At 40.1% G+C, this 22,396-nt stretch overlaps 2 protein-coding genes across 2 annotated transcripts; both read right to left on the bottom strand.

Moving 5' to 3' along the window:
• Positions 1 to 1,327: 1,327 nt before the first annotated feature.
• barx2 (BARX homeobox 2) lies at positions 1,328 to 13,884 on the bottom strand. The gene is made up of 4 exons (XM_044031441.1): positions 13,419 to 13,884; positions 8,328 to 8,643; positions 4,104 to 4,188; positions 1,328 to 2,859 (listed from the first exon to the last, which is right to left on the bottom strand). The coding sequence occupies exons 1-4, from the start codon at positions 13,603 to 13,605 to the stop codon at positions 2,581 to 2,583; spliced, it is 867 nt and encodes a 288-aa protein (XP_043887376.1). The 5' UTR covers positions 13,606 to 13,884; the 3' UTR covers positions 1,328 to 2,580.
• Positions 13,885 to 17,100: 3,216 nt separating this feature from the next.
• Positions 17,101 to 21,908, bottom strand: rbm7 (RNA binding motif protein 7). Its single transcript, XM_044031283.1, has 5 exons — positions 21,684 to 21,908; positions 21,265 to 21,427; positions 20,182 to 20,257; positions 18,226 to 18,319; positions 17,101 to 18,093 (listed from the first exon to the last, which is right to left on the bottom strand). The coding sequence occupies exons 1-5, from the start codon at positions 21,774 to 21,776 to the stop codon at positions 17,737 to 17,739; spliced, it is 783 nt and encodes a 260-aa protein (XP_043887218.1). The 5' UTR covers positions 21,777 to 21,908; the 3' UTR covers positions 17,101 to 17,736.
• Positions 21,909 to 22,396: the final 488 nt, after the last annotated feature.

Below are 22,396 nucleotides of genomic sequence, written 5' to 3'. Positions count from 1 at the left end.
CTCGTCAAAGTTCAGTACATTCCTAACAAATAACCGTGGCGCATGCCAGTCATTGACACAGTATATTCCATAGAAGATGTGTTCCTTGTGATGAGAGAGTAGAGATTAAAGAAACATTGCAATAAACGTTTTGTCAAACAAAAGACAAGGAAATGTTGTGTAGTTTTACATTCCACCCACATGCATGACATTTTTCAACAATAAAACATTTACTCTTGTGAGAGACGTGAGAACACACTTCCGAGCGCCTGTTGGGGCCCTTGCCGTTGAAGGCACATGCGTGTAGCATACTGCGAGTGTTTACACAAGGCGTTTAAGCTCCGCACACATCACTCAGTGCAAACCTCTGCAGTTTGCTTTAGAAATCATCCATGTCCAGTATCAGGCACTAAAAATACACTTTAGTCTGTTGAGCACTCGGTCATGGTCATGGAGAAGCCCTCAGGTGCACCACAGGCCATCTTGTTTGCCAAGCAGATAAAGATGATAAATGTCACAACATGGAATGCGTAAATGTTTTGTTCCCTCGAATGTGATTCATGGCAAACTTTGACTACGACTAATACATCTTCAAGAGCTTGCTCGGTAATGGATCTGCCTGAACTTCAACCTGCCAGAGCTACTGTAACTGTTTGATTTACTCACACTTAGCATGATGTGACAGCGCTATAAAAGTATTTTTGGAGAGTCGTGGCGCACACCAGCTTTCTGTAGTCATTCCCAAAGACTGGCTCAGGACCCACTATTTATTTTTGGGTTTTTCCCGAGCCTTTTACTTTAAGATTTATCAACTCACTTCAGTAAAATGAAGCTGTGATTCATGGGGCACAGGGCGGAATGGTTAGCACTAGGACGTTGTTGGTTTGAATACCGTTTTGCACTGCAGTGGACCGGCAACCTGTCAGCTTGGATCGGCTGACGTAGGGATCCTCATCAGGATGAGGATGATGTGATAAAATAAATGAATATCCCTCTAGTAAAGTAGTTACTTTACCTAATCAAAATAGTAGCTGTTGCAGAAATGGAAGTATAATAATCGAGTGTTATGGGATGCACATATTTGGTGATTCTGTACACAGCAGCATCATTGTGTTGCATATAAGACATATATATAGATATATATATATATATATATATCTATATATATATATATATAGATATATAGATACATAGATATATATAGATATATAGATATGTAGATATATAGATATGTATGTATATATATATATATATATACATACATATATATATATATATATATATATATACATATATGGGGTTAAAACAGGATAAAACAAAACAAAGAGACCAGTTAAATTATGGCTTTTTTTTTATTAATTGTATTCAAATACATAAACACACACTTTTATATAGTATATGGTAAAAGTGATTTTACACAAACCTAAAAAAAACAAACATACAGCAAACAAACTTTACCAAACACACGTTATGTACATCAGAAAAATACTGCACTTTTCATGTGGAACAAGAACAAAACAAAAATAAATCTGTCGGATTCAAAAGGTGAAACTCTTTCAAATCACAGAAAAGTACGTGAGTGGAGAACTTTGATTGATGTCCGTGACATGCAGGCGAAGACGGCAACGTATAAACTGGGGTGCTCATGCAATGACTGTAAATGTTCGGCACTTTCTGTGTAGCTGTATAATTTATTCCCTCTGAGATTCCGTGGCATCTTGAGAAATGCTGTGGTCTTGCAGCAGAGAGCAGGGTCATCCTACTTCCCGCGGAAGACGGAAGAAGAAGAGAAAAAAAAAACATTGTACATAAAAAACTATTGTAATCCAATTCAAAACAGCACTCAAAAATACTGTTTTACATATATATCTGAAAGATCATACATTTTATACTATATACATATTTCTACATTATGATACAGTGTATGGCTTGGCAGAGATTGATTTTCATGTGGATTGACTGAACAAATAATGAATACATTTGTGCCTTAAAGCTGTAGAGAAGTCTACTCCAACCCGCTCTTAAAATATACCTGTATGTCAAAGTGACTTTGATGAACAGTTCAAACGCTTTCCTCTGAGATCAACAAGGCACTGTAGCCATTTAATATTCTACTCTTTTTTTTTTTGGCAGTGTCGAGAGATTTACGATACATGAATACACAGAAGACACAAAGGCAAAGTTGCAGTTTTTGGCACATGCGCCGCGTGATGCCGCTTCGAGGATCCGCGCTGCGTGTGATCTTTCGCGGCTGAGAGGTACGCCGAGCTCGACGTCGCGATACACATCGCTGTGTTAAGGCTTGACTGACCTGTTTGGATTTGACAGATTTACACTCCGTGTGCTGTGCAGCAGTGAGTGGCCAATGTTTTACCTGTGCAATCAGTGTCTACACGTGTTAGCTCTTTGTATGGTACAGTTTCCAGTACACACAAAAAAATAAAAGGCTACATTAGGTAAAGATTGGATACCACCACTTGTGTTTCCAGTCAAAGCCCTAAAGCAAATGGCACTAAATACCACACAATTCTTTTTCACAGGTGATCCTGAGGCACTATTTGTTTTCAGGTTGACGTAAGTCTTTGGCTGCTTTGTTCTCGCTTAGCTGGCAGTGTGAGTCTCTGATTGATTCAGGAGTGGTGGCTCTCGCTCGGACGCCTCCATCATCCCCGCTGAGTTGTGAGTTTCTGAACTGAGATCTTGGCGTTCCAGCTCTCCCCCGTGAGCCGGCGCCCCTTCTTCAGCCTCCCTCCTCATCCTCTCCTCTTCCTCTATCTGCATTCTCCTCTCCTCGGCCTCGATCTCCTCCGTGGTGGGAATGGAGTTCTTCTTGGGTCTTCCCTTGGGCTTTGTCGGGGCCTCATGACCTCCTTTGAGCACCTAGAATGACACATAGGCAATGTTAGTGGACTCCACTGGTAATAAATGACAGTATAAGTCAAAGAAAATGTGTGCTATTATAGTAATTAAGAGAAGATGTATTGCTGCTGGCTGCCCGGTGTGCACTCATTTATCTTTTAACGATTTCAGCCCCTTTTTTTTGTTCCCTGAATTGTTGACCCTTCCAAGTGTTTGCTCTCAGTGCCGTCATCATCGGTCACGCCTCACACTGCACTTTTCACGCCCTCATCTTTCTCACATCCATACTGCAAACCGACAGTACATGGTAAAAAAAAGTGTAGTTAACAATGTGCTAGATATTCACGAGGTTTTGTGACAGCCAACATTTTTGTTCTTAAGTGATGGAGTTCTGTCAGTTCATGTTTGCTGAGAACACTCTCATTTAACAACCACTGACTGCCACGACCTTTATGGTGCAAAAGTGATGACGCCACTACTGACCCTTCATAACTGGTGTCTTGATTTGTTCTCTGTGGTTGCACCGTGAAAGTGCAAACCTCCACGAGGCTGCTCAGTTCCACACCGTGTCAAAACACCAGGTTCTCTCATTGCCCAATCATTTCTTAAATCGGAATGTACAAACATACGTCCCTGGAGAATGTCGTCAAAATCTGCCCTGACCTTTTTTGAGCTCTCACATTGACAGACAAACAGAAAAAAAATTTAAGCAATACTGTACATTCCATCCTCCTCAACCTGGGCTCCTGGAAAGTCATTGTCTGTGAGGAATTTTGGCTGAACTTTCCTCGCTAACCTCTAGTTATTGTCTGCTGCAGCAGTGTGTGCTTGTGTGTTTGTGTGTGTGTGTGTGTGTGTGCGCCTCTAGCATGTTGTGAAGACTGCGGTCATGCAGTGCAACAGGCAGGGTGTGAGCGGAAAGACAGGTTAGTTGGTGATCGCGCAGAGAGTCGCTCCATGTGGCTCAGATTAAATGATGACTCGTGTTTATGTCAGTATTGTGAGGGCGACAGACAGCTGCTGGTTTTCTCATTTTTCCAGACAAATTTCAAATTTTGATGATGGGAATTTCCACAAATACGGAAAAAAATCATGGGTGCTAATAACAGGTGACCGTGTGGTATTTATCAAGCTGAACTGAACCATTTACAACAGGCTGTCAAGTTCAGGGGGGTTTGTTAAATCTGAGCATGAGCAGCAAAAAAATATATACTGTATATATAAGAGACATTTTTAGGGAAGTCACATGACTTACTGTCACTTACCATTTTCTTCCACTTCATACGCCTGTTCTGGTACCATGTCTTCACCTGGAGCTGTGTGAGACCGAGTGACTGAGCCAGGTCTAACCTGCAGAATCACAACCAAAAAACAACATTTAAACATGCGTTAAATAATCACATTCCAGTTTGCCGTTGATTTCAACTCTGTCTTTGAATGTTGCATCAAAGCTGATTTGCTACGAGGTTGAGTCTGACACTGACACTCCTGCAGCCAACAGCGTCTGAAGCATTTGTGTCGCAGTCAGTAACCCAATCACAGCTCTCGTCGCTGGATAATCAGGGCTCTTGGAGAAAACTCTAAATGCTTCCACCACATGTGTTGATCCATGACTAATAGGACTATCGGTTGGTCTGAAACGTGACGCGCGAGGGAGGGACATATAAAGAGAGAAAGGCAGCCGTCTCGTGAAGGAGAGGGTCCGCTATCAAGTCTTTATTCAGAGGAGATTTCCTCCTTCCACCGGTAGCAGTCAAATCCAGATGAAGGGCATCTCTTTCCTGCTCGCCCCGAGTGAAAGACGCGGGGTTTAATTTGATGGTTCATGTGGAAGACGAGACAGAGACAAGCTGTAACAGGAACCTTAGAAAAGCAGAGCTGCAACAAATCCCTGAGATCTGTGCGTGTGTCCACGTATGTTCAAGAAGAAAACAGAAGTAAAAAAAACATCTGCGGTCATTCATACTTCTGCCATTTTGCTCCACTTCCACACCCACACGAGGGTGCACCTCATGAACTTGTCATGAACCTACACTTAATAATGATAATAATAATAATAATAATAATGATGACGATGACAGTTACAATTACAAAATTATTATAATTCAATCTTATTAAAAGCTGCGTACAATTGCTATTGTTTGATGTAATTCATTTAAACTCTTTAATAATTAATACTTTTGGTTTTGTTTCCCTTCTGAACACCAACACCCCCACCCCCCTCTGACCACAGAGTTTCCAAGCAGAGAAAAGTGAAGTTATCTTTGGATCACAACAAACCAAAGTGGGAGCATGTCACACCTTTGATGTGGGCTTTTTAATGGGGATTTTCTCTGTTGATGTTTTTTTTTTTACTTTTTCCACAAGCTGGGTATTTAATTAATTTTCAATAAAGTGTCAGAATCAGATATTTGATGGGACACATTATTTTTGGCACAGCCGCACCATACTGTGGTTGGTTTTGATCATAAGCGTTGTGCTCTGCCTCGGGGCTCCTGCTTTAAAATGAGGCCTTGGTGCTTTTCCAACAGTTCCAGGCAAGCCAAGCTGTGATCTGTTTAATAACACGTCGTGGGAGTTTTCACGATATGGATGAGATGGAATTAGGTGGACAAATACGTTCTGATTTACTCCGAATATGCAAAACGACTTTCCGGATTAGATGTGGTAATCAGATATGACATGATGTTTGAGACATCTGTTGGGAAAGTGTTACTATTTGCAGGCCTAAAGTGCATGAACATATTGCACATGAGGCTTTTAATCGCTGCTGATTTATTCACCATGACGACATAAGAAAATGAACCATTGTCTGCATTTATGTCTGTCATAAAATCTGCTCAAATTTGTGTAGGTTGGGAAAAGTACTGGAAAGCCAGAGATAATGTTAAGATTAATGTTCTGATTAAACTAATTGCAGTCATGTGTCAGTGCAGCTGGAGTTGTTGGAGTGACTTTTTTGTGTTTATTCTTTCTCTTTTTGGTCTTCTTGAGCTCTGTCAAGCAATACTATCAGACATGACTGAGGGAGTGTTTGTGAGGGTAAAGAAACGTTTATCCCCTCAATCTGCTGAACAAGCAGGGTTTTTTGACGCATAGAATCCTATCCACCAATCTGTTTTGCAGCTGTTCCACTCATCTGTCTGTTATGACACATCATAAACAAACACAATAAAAAAAAAAAAAACTTCCGGTGAGCGGTAAGAATCACTCGTTTCAGACTTGGAAGATTTATGATTGAGAGTTGTTCATTTGCTTAAAAGCTGGAAAGGGTTACCGAGCCACATCAAAGGGTTTAGATATTCATCAGTTCATAGTCTGACACACAAAATAATTATATTTCGGTAGTTTCTTTCCCTAGAGGGGTTACCAAGCTAAAATTACTCCACTTATGCTAAACAATGTGGGAAAAAAAGAAGATCCCTGCCTCAGTGATATTTAGAGTTTAAAGTTCATTTAAAATAGGGACAACACATATTAATGGACATACACATGTAAATATGCAAGATTATAGCCGACGGCTAATTTCCATCTTTAATCCCTTCGGCAGGTTGATGTTTACATGGATTAATAAGACAGCATTGACAAGTAGAACAATTAGTCTTAAAAGGAAAATGTAGTAAAAGGTACCCCAACAGTTAGCTAATATTAAACAAATATACACGTTTAGGCATGATTGCGGCCGCAGTGTTACTTGGAAGAATAGCTTTACAGTCCTGATGATTTCTAGACCTGCTGCTGCTTCCTGTTGCCATCATAGTTTAAGGCATGCCCATGTTAACGACATCAAAACATGTGACGCAATCAAAGAAGCACTTCATTGTTCTGACTCGATGGGGTCCTAATGCAAGTGGGTCGAATGTTGTGTTTAGGTGAAGAATGTTCCGAACTTCCTCTTGAACATAGTGCAGATCTGTTCTACAGTTACTGGAAACTCTAATTTAAGGTTATTGCTGCTCAAAGAGGTTTGACTGGTTACCATATCCGGATGTGTACTTACTTTTACCAACAGCATTGTGAATGTATTGTGCTGGGTGTGTGCAATAAAGAAACAAAGGATAATAGTGGGTTATGTGTTGTTGTGTTGATTTAGTGCTTTGTGTTTATATTTGTGACTAAGACGAGGAACACATCACATCTAATAATATTTAAACAAATTCACTCCCTAATGGGTTATTGATGCTTGTTCTTGCCACTCTTTGAGAAAAAGAAAAAGTGTATTTGGGGAACGTGGGTGGAGTGTCCACACAGCCAGACTCTGCACCTGACACACAAGTTCACAAGCAAGCTTTAAATTTTACTGCACATGCGAAAGCTTTTAACAACATTTATGGTTCAATACTATTCTGGGTTACGCTGGAAAAGTCGCCTGCGGGCCAAAAATAAATGGGAGACGCACAATAAAACTGGAAAATATGGTCTAACCTCATGTCAGGTCCCAAAAATGACCCACAGACTGGAACTGAAGACATAATTATTAACATGCAGATTACTTCATTTTATTGTAGGAGGCTCATATGCACCTGCACATGTGTGAAATGATTAGCAGTAAATCAATGTAATACATTTGTGTGTTGCTTGCGTTGGCCGCCGTCCCCGATTTCTTGAATAAGCCAGTGTTTCTTTGTTGGGGCTTTTTTGCTCTTTGAGCGCTCGCTGCTAATACGTTATTCTTGTCTCGACTAGAATGTTGAGGTAAGACTTTGGCTTCGACAAATTCACATTACATGGAACATTCCCCACGAGATGGATGAAAAATGATGATGTTTAACCACCGCTTGATAATTGCACTTGTGGCTTTGAATGTGTGTGCATGCTTGCACTGCACTTTGAAAATGCACTCTATGCCAGGTATGCAGGTTATCAAAATGTCAAGATTGACTTACAGTTATACGATTCTGTTGGTTAACTTTAACACATCGGTAGTTTGTGTTTTTTTGTTTTTAGCATGACTTTGTCACAAAATCATTTTCAAGTAGCGCTGAGGTCAGTGAGGTCTCGAGCTACAGCCTGCACATTCAGCTCTCACTGTATATATAATGTGATGATTTGTGTTTGCTTGTCTATTATAACACAAATCTACCCATCTATGTAATCTCTCTGGATTAGACTAGTCCGATACATAGACTGTATATAAAACTGGACGTAATCTTCCAGTTGCAAAGCAAACCTCTACTGTGACGCTTGTGTTTCACAATCTCACTGGAGCTTTTGAAATTGTCCACTCTGCTGTGATTTATCATCTATTTTCCTCTAAATGGTGACATCATTTGCAAAATGGACTCCATGTGCTATTAAGGAAGACGTGAAATTAGTAGGTGAGACCGTTAACACCTGAGGAGAATATTTACGGATGTTATAAATCAAGTTTTTCCTCTTTTTTCTTTCAAACAGAGTTGTTTTTTTTCTAAACCATCCCACTTCCTTTACACTTTTAAAACTTTAAGACTACATTTTTATATACAGCCAGTGTTTGAATGGTAACTGACCTGTCTGGTGTGGAGAGGTACTTCTGCTTCTGGAACTTCTTCTCCAGGCCCATCAGCTGCAGCTCGGTGAAGATGGTGCGACTGCGGCGGGGCTTCTTCAGGCGCGGCGTGCTGTGCTCCGTGTCCGAGTCGCTGCTGATGCTGAGGGGCGTCTGGCTGGGCGAGGCCTCGGACCCCCGGGGGTGCTGTGGGGAGAGCAGGGACAGGTGCGAGGGCAGCCCGCCCGTAGACGAGGGCTGGGGGAGGTGGGGGGGCAGGTTGGGGGGCTGTCGCGTGATCACGGAGAGGAGCGGGTGAGCACGTAGCGAAGAGGAGCCTGGGAAAATAAAAAAGGAAAGCAGAGACGGTGCGTCACATGATGCAAAAACCAAGAGAGACGGTTTTTAGTGAGCCCCCATGTCAAGAGCTCCTCAGTCACCTTTATTGTACCAATATCGAGCGGCTGTAATTGCTCGGACAGGATCATTTTTTAATCTGGCCGTGTTTGCAGTGGAAAGTGTTATGCTTTTGACCCCGTACATGAAGAGGGCTGTGATCTGGATGACGCAGCCTGTGTTTTACACAGCTCCCCCTGAACCCTTCAAATGAATGATTATTTTTCAGAGGTTGTTAAATACTAACTGGTTTTCTCAACACAAAACCGCAAGCACACATCGAGCCTGACAGCATGATGAATCAGAAATTGCACACACACACACACACACAGACTGAGCTGTAATCATAAAAAAAAATAAAAAAATAAATCACACTCTGGTGAAACACCGCCTGTGCATTTGCTCACTTTAATACACACACACACACACACACATTTATGCTCTTTATCAGAGCAGACAGAAGCAGCAAGACGCCAGAATCAATAAAAAGTAACACTTGTCTGGAGCCGCGGTGGGAGGGAAGGAGACCAGGAGGTTGACCGAGAGAGGATGTGGTGGGTCAAACCAAAGTGGAAGTATCTGCCAAAAAAAAAAATCCTAACAGCTTCATGTATAAAACAAATCCCCGGACTAAAATTTACAAGGGAATGCAGTGCAGACTGTAGTGCATGGGCTGATAAGGCTGCAGCAGAGAGGACGCCGGGGGGGAGTGGTGTGGTGTGGTGGTGGGATTATAGGGCAATAGAGGAGGAAGATGTGGATTGAGATAAAAGGCTCGCAATGGAGCAGAAGAATTACGGAGCTGACACACACCAACACACACACAGCATGTGTGTTCCCGTGCGGTTGTCCCCTAAATCCCTTCATCGACTGTTCCAGACAACCTAGGCGCACATGTTACAGAGACGCACATGTGCACTAATGTCCACTGGAGACATAAAAATCCTTTTAAAACATTTTTCTTTTTTTAAGTAAGGTCAGTGGAATAACTGCGGATTTGAATGCAAACAAAATGAACAGCAAAGAGTTTTCTTACATACGATGTATGAACTGTGTAAGTCAAGCGTGAAGAGAGTACGTGCTGCATGGAAGGCACAGTTGCTCCACACACACACACACACACACACACACCAGACACTGCCTTGGGCTCATCATGACATCATAGTTAGGAGCTGAGGTCATCAAAAACTCTCTAGCGTTAGAATCCTGCTGTTGCAACAGGTCTGGACAAGGAGACTCTTTTTTTCTTTTTCTTTTTTTTCTCAGTTTATGTGGCTTTACATGTGATCTGTGTTCATGGTCTTTCTTTGTGATATCCGTGAATCGCCCTGCTTTACTGTGTGTATTGTTGCTGTATAGGATGGGGTTTTCACGGGGACGCGTATAATTTGCGGAACAACTTTGCGTTTTAAGTGAAAGCGTCACAGAGAAGCATCGCCGTCTCTCTTCAGGGGTGTCAGGAAGTCTCTTGTCAACAACAGGGTTAAAGTTGGGAGAGAGAGAGGGAGCACAGAGACAGGCGTCAACCCACGTGTCGACCTTCCATTGACAGAGAGACTGTCTGTCTGACATGTTGTTGACAAGTGCCAGAGTCCTGTCAATAATCTACAAATAAACTGTTTGAGTAGCTGCAGTTCAGTTCAGGCCCACGCCGAAGCACATTGATACTCTTGATAATCACAGTTGGAATGCCAGGACGAGCACAAGTGCTTCTTGGAAACATTACAGCAGACTAAGAATAGACCAAGAAGACAAGAAGAGCTTTCTTTGTTTCACCTTTGTTGTTTTTTTATGACTAACACTTTTCAAACTATAGATCACATAATCATTGTGGTTGAGCGATTTAACTAGTGTGTTTGCAATGACTGTAATTATGTAAGGACATGATGATGAGGACATCATCGCAACAAAAGCTTATTTCTTTCACTGCCCATATCTTAATGATAACATTTGCATTTCTCTCTCTCTCTCTCTCTCTCTCTGTGACTTGTTCAATGGGAAGCTGAAACGGATGAGTCATAGCTCAGTGATGATGAGTGTATGTGAAGGTTTGCCATGTTATGGTATAAACTGCCTGGTGACAGATTAAGAGTGTCTCAGTGAAACAGGTTTTTGTGTTTTTTTGGCCTTGCCCTTTTAATGCAAATAATAATAATAAAAAAAAAAAAACACTGCAGAGTGGGAAGGGCAACAGGCTACGCAGCTTCTGTATCTGTGACCACTTTAATCTCGAGCAGGTTCACGACAGATACGGGCAATTTAATCCCAGTTTCTCAACAAATCAGGAGTGTCACATTCACTTTCATTGTCAGTCGTTTCCCAGGCTGACTGCATGGCAGACTCACGCGGGGGAAGCGGGGGGTGGCTGGGCTTATAGCAAAAGGAATTAGGTTAAACATAATCCTTAACTGTTTAATCTGAAACCCGATCCATACAGGTCTTCCCGTGGCAGCTAAAATCAGCCTGTAGCACAAACTGCTTTCAGAAGTGATTTATTACTGGGCCTTTTGTTGCTGTAGAAAAATCTGGTGGCAGTGATTGTGTACAAAATGACGGGTAGATGACAGGTTGTCAAGCATTATGCTTCACTGTGGACGTGTACCGATTTCTTTACATATACGTGTGTGTGTGTTGACATGGGTGTAATCAGCCTTTTCAAGATGGCTTCGTGCCTAATGGGAGGCTTTATTGTTTGCAGCAGATTAGGGTTTAAGATGTGATGAAAACCCTTTTTCGCTCACTTGGATTTATATAAGTACTCAGCCGCTAACCTGACGACTAAGCAGTGAGTGGCCCGCAGGCTGCCCACACTCCTACTTTTCTTTTTTGGCTGTTTTTTATTTTTCATCAGGCTGTCAGGCGAGATTACACCTCAGGTGATCCTAATCTATCTGCCTCCACCGCTAAAAGCCCTACTGAGAGACAGGACTCTAAATTAAATATTATAAGCTGCCATTACGTCACTCAGTGTTCACCACCAGTTCAGGGCTCGGCGTCTACTGATCCTGCTCAAACTGACAAGGAATTAGCTCCACGAGAATGAGCCGTGATGACTGTACAAAATGAAGGTCTGCATTTTACCACACAGACAGAAAATCCAGTGGGCGATGGGAGGAATGACCCCACACCCCCAAAAAAAAGTGATCGTTTGGGGAGAAAAAGTGAATTAAATGCAAAAATCTAACACAAGCAAATGCAACATATGCAGGTGTTTGAAAAAAAGAAAACCACTGTTTGACCACTCTTTAAGACAAACAGCATTGACATCACTGTCTTCCAGTGGTCTCCTCTGGCAGCCTGAGGTTAGAGCAGGCTTTCTTTTGCAGAAAGTCTGTTTTCATTGTTCAAGCCACCATGCTTACAGAGACCAGACGCCTCCCTTCTGGCCCGGGACCTGTAACCCTGCCAGTTTCTATATCAAGCGAGCAAAAACCATTGATGTCGGGGAATATAGAGTGTCTCACACTCCCGCAGCTACAAATAAGTGTTGGGCACAGTGTTCTGATATGCAGAGCAGGTTACTCTATCCATGCAAACAGAGGGCTGCCAAAGCCTGACCACAGTGCCCTCGAGCATGTACAGCACAGCTCATATCACAGGGATGAGGGAATCGCTCGCCCTATTTTTATTCACCCCATCGCTGTCATCATCAAATTGCAGTGGCTATTATTTTAGACTTTGGAGCAATTATCCTAATGGTTACTAGAGTGTGCAGTAGCCTTGCAGTTGTTTGAATTCATCTAGAATTACAATTAAGAATCAATCAGGAGCGTTTGTTTTGACAAGATTACAGGGGCTGTGCCAGCTGAGCTTTGCCAAAGTAGTTTGTTAATTATCTATCTATCTATCTATCTATCTATCTATCTATCTATCTATCTATCTATCTATCTATCTATCTATCTATCTATCTATCTATCTATCTATCTATCTAGGGAGATGAGGTGAATGAATGACTGACTGTGAATGTGTTTGATTTATACGTATTTTTCAAAGGTGCTTTATAAATCAAAAGTGTTTACATGTCGTGGGCTTTTTCCAAACGGGTTCTTCCTCTTATATTTCCCACATAATTCATCGTCACCTAATATTCTGTCATATCAGAAGACTAATGAGATTAAAAAAAGTCACCCATTAGATTTGATTCATCAACAGACTCATCAATAAAAACTAATTATAGCAAATAAACTAAAGGCTACAGCAGAGCAATCATGGGATTTGGATGAATTATTTTTATTCTGTGTCCTGCACCTATTAGTTCAGGAGTTTATCATCATACCCCGAAGCATCACTGACACTTTGACTGTCAACACTAAATACTTAAACTGCTGTAATTTAGAAAGTACAGAGTGAGCACTTTTAGAAGGAAATTAAATTTTCTTTTTAATCATTTTAAACTGTTCCTTTAAAAAAAAATGACAGGGGATACGTTAATCAAATGATGTATAGTGATAGGTATGTGTGCATGGGGGTTATGGTTTCAATATAATAATATATATAATAATTACAATAATAATAATAATAATAATAATCCCAAAAGTATGGCAGTAAAGAAAGTTTGTCATAACAAAAAAATAACGCAAACTCCACATTTTGGTCTGATGAAAACACAGCAGGTCACATTTCATTTCATTTCAACAACTCTCGTGCATACAAATAACTTTAATCATTAAATTTCAAAGTAAATGAATGGATGAATAAAACTGTCACGTCTTCTTACCCGAGCATGAATGAAGAGGCTTTGGTCGGACAATGAGGGAAGGACACACCGAGTAGAGAGAAAGTTTCTCGAAATAATCACAAGTCTCCTTGGAGAGGATCTCGTCGATCATGAACGTCTTGTAGCGCCGCCTGGCAGCCTTCAGCTGCCCGGAGGAGGAGAGCCTCAGCTCGGCTTGACAGTGCATGATGTGCCGCTGACTGTGCGCACTGCGCCGCCTTCTCCTGCTTCAACAGCGCGCGCGCGTGTGTGTCTGTGCAGTGTCCGTGCAAGGTATAGAAGAACCGCGAGGAGACGAAGGTGTGACGAATGCAGTTCACGCGTGGAAGTCACTCATGGTTTATCTTTCAAAACAGTGTTCGGCTTCGCCTCGAGGGTCGCGGTGAAGATCGGCAGCCTTGAACTTGAGAGTGCGCGCAGCGGAGCGCCACAGTGGGAATAAAGTGACTGTGAGTTGCGCTCACACACCCACTGCTATATAAACCATCTGTGAACACATCTATCTGCTGCTGCTCCATCTATCCTCCTATCGCTGCCCTCTCTCTCTCTCTCTCTCTCTCTCTCTCTCTCTCTCTCTCTTCCACATACACACACACACACATTCACATGGCCACCTCCCAAATATTCCCCCACCACTATCAACTTTTTTTCTTAACACGTTTTATTATTTCGAATCCAACGTTTGTGTTAAATCTTAATTCTATCAATAATAATAATAATAATAATAATAATAATAATAATTAACAATATAAAGAGAGATTTTAAATTCAGAATTAACTCCATTTCTGATCGGATCAAAAATAAAAAAAAGACATCTGTATTACCAGTTCATTAGACTGGACTGTATCTTTGTTTCCGACGTTTATTTGAATTATCTTTATGAATTATTGTGAATAAAGCCATGTATAACTTATTTTTACTGTCTGAATTGTTGCTTTTGTACCCTCTTTATTTTAAGGTTAACTCTGGACAGAATCAATATCTAAAACTTACATTTTTAATATTTAAACATTCGTTCAACTTAATATTTAAACAACTTTCGTTCTTTCTATCAAGCAGTAAATGGTTTTAAGTGACAGGGCGATGTTGTTGATAATACTAATGATACCAATAATAATATTAATAAAAGTATGTTATTTACTACGGGCAATTAATTAGAAAAGATTCATAATATACTACTTATGAAGGCGTAGCTATTCAAAACTGCGGTTAAAGGCCATGTCACTCGTGTCCAAACGAACGAATAATAAATCATAAATCAACAACACGGTGTGACGTCGTGCCGATTTAATTCAGAGCCGACACATTTAACAACACAACATAAAAATATTCATATTGCAGTGAGCCATGCCGCGGTGCTGAGGCACCAATGTGAATCCAGTGTTGTGCTTTAAAGACAACACGAGGTTCACAATATTCAGCGGGAAATAATCCACTCTAAGACCATCAGTCATTGTCAAATACATTTATATATATTGTACATACATACATACATACATATATATATATACATATATATACTATATACTGTAGTGAGTGAGTGTTGGTCTGGGCTGATGACATTGGTGAGTTAATTTCTCCTGAGGTTGAGCTTGTTGTTCTTACAAATACTTATTATAGAGTATATATATATATATATATATACATATATATATATATACATATATATATATATATACTTTTTTCCAATGTAATTGTCATGTGAGTAAATAAAAGGCAACTTGTTGTTTTATTTAATCTCTTTATTGTTTTAAATATTTTGGATTACAAACTATAGAACGAACCACTCTCCATCACCTCTCCTTCATCCTCCTCATGATCAGTGAATTGGAAATAAATGTAACACCGTTGTTGATGTTGTTGTGGTTGTTGTGGTGGCTCGTGTCCATCGCGTGAGCCGCGTTTAAAGCGTGTGTGTAAGAGCTGTGAGACACAAAGTATCGCACGGATTTAACTAGAGTTTTGAAACAAATGTTTAAAAATCTAGGGATAATTCTAGTGTGCTTTATATATATATATTTAAAAAAATAAAAATTTAAACAAAGCATTGTAAATAAAATGTATGATTACAATAGATTATCTATGCGTAGCCCGCCCTCTTTATATTATTTTAATACTCGGACTAAGAAGGCCCGGGTTAAGAAATAAGAAATCACTTCTATGTGTTCATTGCTTGATAACATAGTTTTTTATTTTTGGTTTTGACTTTTCTAAAATGTATGTTATGATTGCCCAATTTATTGTTCTAATTGAATTGAATTTAAAGTATTGCAGTGGGTTTTGACATGTTTTAAGGGAATTAAAATTGCACACAAAAGGGAGATAGAGTTTATCTGGAGCTGCGGTGGCACCAGTGAACCCAACAACCTGAGGAGGAGTCTGCTAACTCGTGGATCGCGGGAGCAGTAAGGAGGGAGGGAGGGAGGGAGGGAGCGAGCTAGGTCCCTGCTGGGTGTTATTAGGATGGGGATCACTTCAGGAGACACGCTTCTATATAAGTCCACACAGCAGCGGCTACTGAGCGGCCTCTCTAATCCACGCGCTCCGGGGCTGGAGACGCCAGGCAGATCAACAAATTAAAAGAGTTATGCCGTGGCGAGAATATGCGTAATAAGGGCCTTCCTCCTGGTACTGACACCCAGCAGAGGATACTCTCTATTAGAGCCCTTTGGAAGTATCGCGGGTTGCAATCTGACACAGGGCAGACACTAAAAGATTACAGCAGAGGCTGCAAAAACATTCCGCCTCTGCACAGCGTTGATGGGGGGATTTATTAAGCGGGAATGAAGTGGTCGATACAGGTGCGAGAGCCGCTGTTAGTGGCCTAAGCACTTTGGGAAGTGTAGATTATGACCTCAACGCGGACATTAAGGGGACACTGATCGCCACACGTTGGCAAGTGAACCAAAAGTGAGACACTGGCATCGTGAGTGGGCAAAGTAGCTGCTCTCATGATCAGAATCAAGGTGTTTCAGTTTCATTGAAGCAAAAATGACCCCATGGGGCCCATGCAGTGAAAAACAACCTGTATTTATTTGGAATTAACGTTTTGATGCAGATGTTGTGCTGATTGTGTCCAGTTTTGTTGTACAGCCTGGATGTTTAATAATTCACTCCATTCCCATTTTTATATTCTTACCTTTACCTTCGATTGTTGCTTTATCTATTCCCATTTTGTACCCGCCACTTGTCTGCCGCTGACAGGTCTGCTGTGACTAGTTTTAATAAAGTCAAATCCAACCTGATCTAATCAGAAATGACTGCGTTTTAAGTGCCGTGATGAAGAAAGAAACCTAAACATAGCTGCATGTTGTAAAGTGAACAGGCCGTGTATCAAATCCATGTAAAGACTTAAAAAGAATCCTGAATAGAAAGGTCAGATGTAGGAGCTCATCATGTGGCCCAGTTATATTTAACATCTTAATTGATTCAATGAAAGGATGTGTGTGGCGCCACCTGTAGATTACTTCATAACCGCTGCACAAGTGTATTAGTTACACATGGGCCATTTATAGGTGCAGTTAAGGCCGTGTGTGTAAGCAGCACAGTGTGTAGCATCAACATACAATAGCTCACTCCATTAACTCGGTCACATGAGCAAGACAAAGACCTGTAAATAGCATTCATGATATTCAGCCAAGAATAGGAATTTGTAGTGCAGCCAGATGAACGACAACAGGACTATCACTGAAAGGAGCTTTATAGTAATGAAAATGTTCAGTAAAACACACCGTCTTACAGAATCGGAATAATAAAAAAATAAAAAATAAGATAAAGCAATTTTTTTTTTTTTTTACAAACGGCACGGTCAACTGATCTAATAAAAATGGCTCCCTATTGTAGTAAAAGTGGTGCTGGTGAAATATTTATCCGACATTGTTTTTTTCTTTGCAAAATACCTGAAGAGTTTAAAATTGTGGCAGCACCATTTAAAGACAATTTTGCATAACATAAAAACAGGCCCAATGTCTTAAATCTTTTCTTTTTTTCCTTTTTTAGACATGTCATTTGTCTTCCAATTTGTCAAAATCAGATCCTTTTTTTCTCCTCGTTCTTGAGGTAACACAGGTCTTCGCCTCTGAATGCTTAAAAGGACATCCATGAGGGGAAAACTCATGTTAACAAATTTAAAAACACCTTAAAAATAAACAAAAAATTACTATAAAGGCTTAAGTTATTAAATCTCCAAACTGGTATGATCGTATACAAACATCCTGAGCATATATGTGAATTTATCAACATTTTTCATACTCTACGACAGGAAGCTGTGCACACATTAGTGGAGAATTAAAGTCTTTGCAGCAAATCCTAGCGGCGGTCAGTACCGCCGCCATCTACTCTCCTGGTAGCCACGGTTGTTGCCTCTGTCTTCATGATGTCTGTGTCCACCTCGGTTGTCGTGGTGACGTTTGCCGCTCCTGTCGCCTTGGTGGTGATAGTTGTCCCGACTGTGACTGTGTTGCTGGTTACGACCGGAGCCGAATTCGTCCGTGTAGCGCTGGTTTCTGCCCCCGCTGTTTGTGTTGGAATGATGTTGCCGATAGGGGGCATTGTCGTGTGCCCTTGAGCTACCAGAATTTCCACCTGCCAGCCCGTGGCCATGCAGAGGCTTAGAGATGCTGCCATTCAACTGGTCGAGCTGCTGCATATGGAGCTGCCACATCATGTTGTTCATCTATGGATGAAAATAAAATAAAATAGACCATAGAAGCATTTGTTGCTGTGCATGTACAAAGAGCTACATAAAGTACAAGAACTATTAATTATTTGATAACTGTGTCATTTTTTTTAAGCATAAAACACTTACCATGGCATGTTTCTGCAGGTTATCGGGAGACGAAAAGGACCTCAGCATTTGGGGCGGAGGGGTATACGGAGGAGAACTGAAGTGGATTGGGGTCCTGCAAGAGTAAAGTAAGAGTTTAAAATAATAATAAAACCCCAAAACAATCTACACAGTAACAGGTGTACATAATATAAAACCCAAGGGCAGATTTTACAAACAGTAAATTAATCAAATACACAGATGATGACTCAAGATAGAGCCACTTTCTTATGTTTTCACACCTGTGAAAACAATTGACAGCATTTCAAGTCTTTTAAACCTGTCAATCAAACGGAAACATCAAACTCCAAGATCATAGATTAAAAACGCATTATTCATCTAGCCACATCAGCCAAATATGAACGAGAAAAGCCAGACAGAATAGCCAAGTGACTTCTCTTTTCAAGCCTTTTGTGCCAAGATCTGGGAGGGAATATCTCACAAACGAGTCCAGCAGCACTGACAGTCAGCCAAGTCTGACGGATCAAATTCAAAATCAACTGAAGCTGCAAATAATTCTTCAGTCAGTTTTTGACTGTACAAAGTGTGGCATTTTTAAGGTGGGTGGGTAGTTTACACTACACCCTCTTAGTGTTACTCAATTAAATGTTCCTTAAAAAAAACCAGTGTGTATTAGTGACCATGACAAAGACATCTGAATGCCAAATTAGTGAGAAAGTAAGAAACAGGATGATGTTTACTTTTTTTTTATCAGAACAACAATTTTCAATCAAACAATCTGACCCAATTTGTGAGCCAGCTCTATGATGAATTACAGCAAACAAAAATGAAACGTGCGAGAATAATCTTAATTAGCTCAGACTTAGTCACCGTTTGATCATCAAAAGCAAAATCCCCATTCCTAACCTGTACAAATTATACCATTGAAAATTAATTTTTTCATGTCATATCATTTTGCCAATGATTAAATAGAAAAATATATGCATTGGTATACCAATGAATGCAAGGATTTCAGCATCCTGCATATACATTGCATTGGTCTGAATTAAACTCTGATGCCAATATCTTCAGGTTTTCCAGTCAGTGATATTTGGCATGAAACATGGAAAGGACTGCATACAGAAACTTCTGTGTGTAAATACAACCCAGTCCAATTCCGTTTCATGCCACATTTTATGTGAGCGCTCCAATTAAAGCCCACACAGCAGTGCCAAGAGCATGAAAAACTTGCATGCCCAAGTAATGTTCAATAGGTAGGAAGTGATGAAAAGCATACAGTAAAAATCATACTTTTTACTAAATTATTAACTACAAGCTACTACTATAAATATACTACTATAAACTACTAGGTAGGTAACAAAGAGGCTACATGCAGAGCCCAAAAAGTGCTTGTTTGGTTTTTTAAAGATCATTAAGAAACAGTTCAGTGCTTATGTGTTGCGATTCATTTAAACTAAACAAATATTTTGTCCAATTACCTGTAAAATGAAGAAAATCCACATTTAGCCATTACAGTATGTCTCTTATGATTTTTTTTTTTGACAGTTAACTTGGCCAGTACTTCTGATTGCCCATCTGATTATGATGGATTTAGGAGTCAGTGTGTGGGGTGGTTATCTAAGCAACACATTGGTGAAAATACTATGTCAGACATTTGTTATTTTAACTTGAAACTGTGGTAAGGCTTCATTCAAATGTATGGAAATGACTGGGGTTAACAGTGGCGTGTCAAGTGTGGCTAACGTAAGCAGAGATTTACAACTGCTCAGCACTGTGGTAAATCTACACCTGCAAGTGAAACTGAGAAGCAGTAGATTCATTAAAAAATTAAAAGTTGGAGGGGACATAAAGGCCAAACCAATTTGTGGGCAAGAGATAATATTTGCTTTGATGGGACTGATGCACCTGTTAAAAAATCAGAATTAGTTTCTTACTTCTGCTGGGGGAAAAAATAAATAAAACAGGAGACATTCTTACCTCTGACCATGGGGATTTGGAGTATTTACAGGACTTGAGTTCTGAGAATTTCCTGTACTGTTGCTATGACTGCTACCTGTGACGAGATAAAAACAAAAACATTTTTAGTGAAGGAGAAAAACAATAGTATGAAAACTACGAACCACTGTGCACGTGTGACAATGGTGTGCTTAAGTATGGGTCTTTCTTAGATATGAGAGGAAATAAAGGTTCACAATTATTAGCAAATTAATAATTGTGAACCTTTATTTGCAAAGATGACATTTATTGATACTTCTGACAATTACAATTCTTGCTTAAATTGAAAGCATGGCTCCACCTTGTTTTGAGATTACAAGCCATCTGATCAGATACATGAAAATGTGGGATAGAAAGCACTGCCATTACAATATGACTTATAAACTTCAGCGTATTTATATATGTGCAGTGCTACCCTTACAATTAAGAACAAAGTGACGTCTGAATCTGACAGTGGCACACATTCAGATCTTTGTCTGATGAGTCAAATGATCAACACACGTTTCTGCAGGTTTAAAACATTATGCCATCTTTGAAGTTTTTATTAGAATTGGATTAAAATGGATACAAAATTGAATAACAAGGAAACAAATGCAAAATGTTTAAATCACTCAACTAAATTATAGCTTTGAAAACACTTTGCCACAGATTTACTGTGGTTTTTCTAAATCATACTGCACTGGATGGGAGGCAGTTGATCATTAATTTTTCTACATGTTGTAACTTGCTGGCTAGTTTGGTGGTGTGACTCTGGCTTTTGATTTGCAATGGCTCCCTTTATGCTTACAGTAATTAAACCCCAATATGTGTTTGTTTCGTTCATTATTTGTTCACCTCAGTTGTGTTTTGCAAATTACTGATTGCGCTGATATATAACAAATATAAATACATAATCAATTTATAAACAATATCAATCATAATGTATATGATTAATGACTAATTGTAATGCTTTCATCTAATGGTTTCTAATACTTTTCCAACAACATAAAAGACAGTAAATCAAACCAATACTTTTGATGTACAAGGTGAATTAAATCCAATAATCTAATGTCTGTGTGAACTCACCTGATCTGAACTGCACATGGATATTTTTTCCGAACAGCGTTGCTCCGTTGAGGAGCTGCATGGCGTATGGCACAGACACTTCGTGCTTGTAAACGGCAAAACCAAACGTTTTCTGTTTCCCATCCTGGTCTTTGGGGATTTTAGTTTTGACGAGAGGTCCAGCCTGTGAAAACAACAAATGAATACCATAGCCAAATAACTTACGCTGATGCTAACTAAAGCTAACTAGCCATTTTCCTAAAATTCCCACTAAAAACGATGCACCGTGTGTGTACAAAAACGCAGCGGCGTAGAAGGGAACCAACGTGAGTGGGCTCATTTACAGAGGAACATTTAAAATTCGCATTTAAAGTAGTAAGTGTGTTAGCGCTGTGCGTGTGTTATGCTAGCTTTACACTTAGCATTTGCGTCAACGTCACCTGCAAAAACAGCTCGAACAAAAGCTCCTCCGTCACCCTCGAGTCCAAGTTTCTGATGAAGAGCGTCCTGTCCGCTTCTTCCTCTATCCCCATCGTTATTATAGGTGCTACAGATAGATAGCAACACTGAAACAGTCGGTTGGCGTAAAAAAGGAAAGCGCTCAGCTTAATATAAACTGTAGGCCCAGTTTGCCGAAAAGTGAAATCATGCCGTCTATTTGAACTTCCGTCGTGGTGAATAGCTGCTGCTTTACGACACTCCGAACACCATACGGCGTCTCTTATATCAAATTGTCGACCAAGTAACACGTTTTCGCTTTGAGTACTTGGTCATGCGTATTTCATATGTGGTAAGTACGACGTGTGTTTCCCTTCTCTCCCAATTACAACTCTAGTAAAAAAAAAGGGAAAAAGAGAGAGCTGCTGCTCAAACATTCAACTACAACATTATTTTAAATAGTAACATTTGAAATTGTATTAATTAGACTTGATAACTGTCTAATTTATGGACATATTAATCAACTAGATTGAGGGACTGGTTAAAATGAGTGAAACTGGCATCTCCAAAGTGCTTGTTTTATTTATTAATTTTGAATTTAGTGATTTCCTATTTCCATTTTCTTTCTGAAAGTCTTTTTCACGTTGGGAAATTACTACTTATTACTATTAACTTGAAACGTTCCCTACTCAAAACCAAATGTATCACTAACTTT

The sequence above is a fragment of the Solea senegalensis genome, linkage group LG8, assembly GCF_019176455.1.
Source record: "Solea senegalensis isolate Sse05_10M linkage group LG8, IFAPA_SoseM_1, whole genome shotgun sequence".
NCBI lineage: Eukaryota > Metazoa > Chordata > Actinopteri > Pleuronectiformes > Soleidae > Solea > Solea senegalensis.
The sequence above is the reverse complement of the archived record's forward strand: the minus strand, read 5'-3'. Positions and strand labels throughout refer to the sequence as shown.

Excerpts from the sequence above, each read along its gene's own strand:
- rbm7 (XM_044031283.1), bottom strand. The coding sequence starts at position 21,776 with ATGGGGATAGAGGAAGAAGCGGACAGGACGCTCTTCATCAGAAACTTG. Across the intron at positions 18,320-20,181 it reads CCAAATCCCCATGGTCAGAG|GACCCCAATCCACTTCAGTT; the intron begins GTAAGAATGTCT and ends TTACTCTTGCAG. Across the intron at positions 18,094-18,225 it reads ACCTGCAGAAACATGCCATG|ATGAACAACATGATGTGGCA; the intron begins GTAAGTGTTTTA and ends TTTCATCCATAG.
- barx2 (XM_044031441.1), bottom strand. The coding sequence starts at position 13,605 with ATGCACTGTCAAGCCGAGCTGAGGCTCTCCTCCTCCGGGCAGCTGAAG. Across the intron at positions 8,644-13,418 it reads GCCTCTTCATTCATGCTCGG|GCTCCTCTTCGCTACGTGCT; the intron begins GTAAGAAGACGT and ends TTATTTTCCCAG. Across the intron at positions 2,860-4,103 it reads GTATGAAGTGGAAGAAAATG|GTGCTCAAAGGAGGTCATGA; the intron begins GTAAGTGACAGT and ends GTGTCATTCTAG.